This window comes from Penaeus monodon, chromosome 29 (assembly GCF_015228065.2).
Source record: "Penaeus monodon isolate SGIC_2016 chromosome 29, NSTDA_Pmon_1, whole genome shotgun sequence".
Classification (NCBI taxonomy): Eukaryota; Metazoa; Arthropoda; class Malacostraca; order Decapoda; family Penaeidae; genus Penaeus; species Penaeus monodon.
Window position 1 is genome coordinate 33,084,914 of NC_051414.1, and position 471 is coordinate 33,085,384.

A 471-nucleotide genomic window follows, 5' to 3' on the forward strand; every position below is an offset into this window, starting at 1 on the left:
CTGGAAAAGAATAGTTCCAGATTCTACATGTATATTTTTGAGATTCAAAACAGTAGGTTTTCTGAAATATTTTATCTTTGTTTCTATTTACTGTTTTCTCCTTGTTTAAAAATTCACGAAGGTATTTATCACACTATTAAGAAAAAAGGCAAAAAAAATAGAAAGGCCTTCCACTGACACATTAAATCTCCTTCTAGAGCAACGAAATTCTATGGTCGTGCAGATCTGGGCAACGTGTATAAGAAGGATGGCATTATATATGGCTATGCTGACGTTCCCTTCTCAATCCAGGGGGATAATAGCAAGGTCTGTTATGTGTATTTAGTACTATAATACTTTTGAAATATTAGGTTTATTAGTGTTATGTTAAAGGGAGTTTAAAATAGTTAGTATTCTAGAAAATATTCAGGATAAAATGCCATAATAAATGTGAAGAATAATATGAATTTTATTGTTTTATTTAAGATATTC

At 29.9% G+C, this 471-nt stretch overlaps 1 protein-coding gene across 1 annotated transcript in view; it reads left to right on the forward strand.

The window, feature by feature from the left end:
* LOC119592176 (beta-sarcoglycan-like) overlaps positions 1-471 on the forward strand; it is a 4,683-nt gene that overhangs the window by 2,172 nt on the left and 2,040 nt on the right. Inside the window, exon 4 of the mRNA XM_037940999.1 lies at positions 198-306. Within this exon, the coding sequence (XP_037796927.1) occupies positions 198-306 (109 nt within the window). The remainder of the gene's footprint in view (positions 1-197; positions 307-471) is intronic.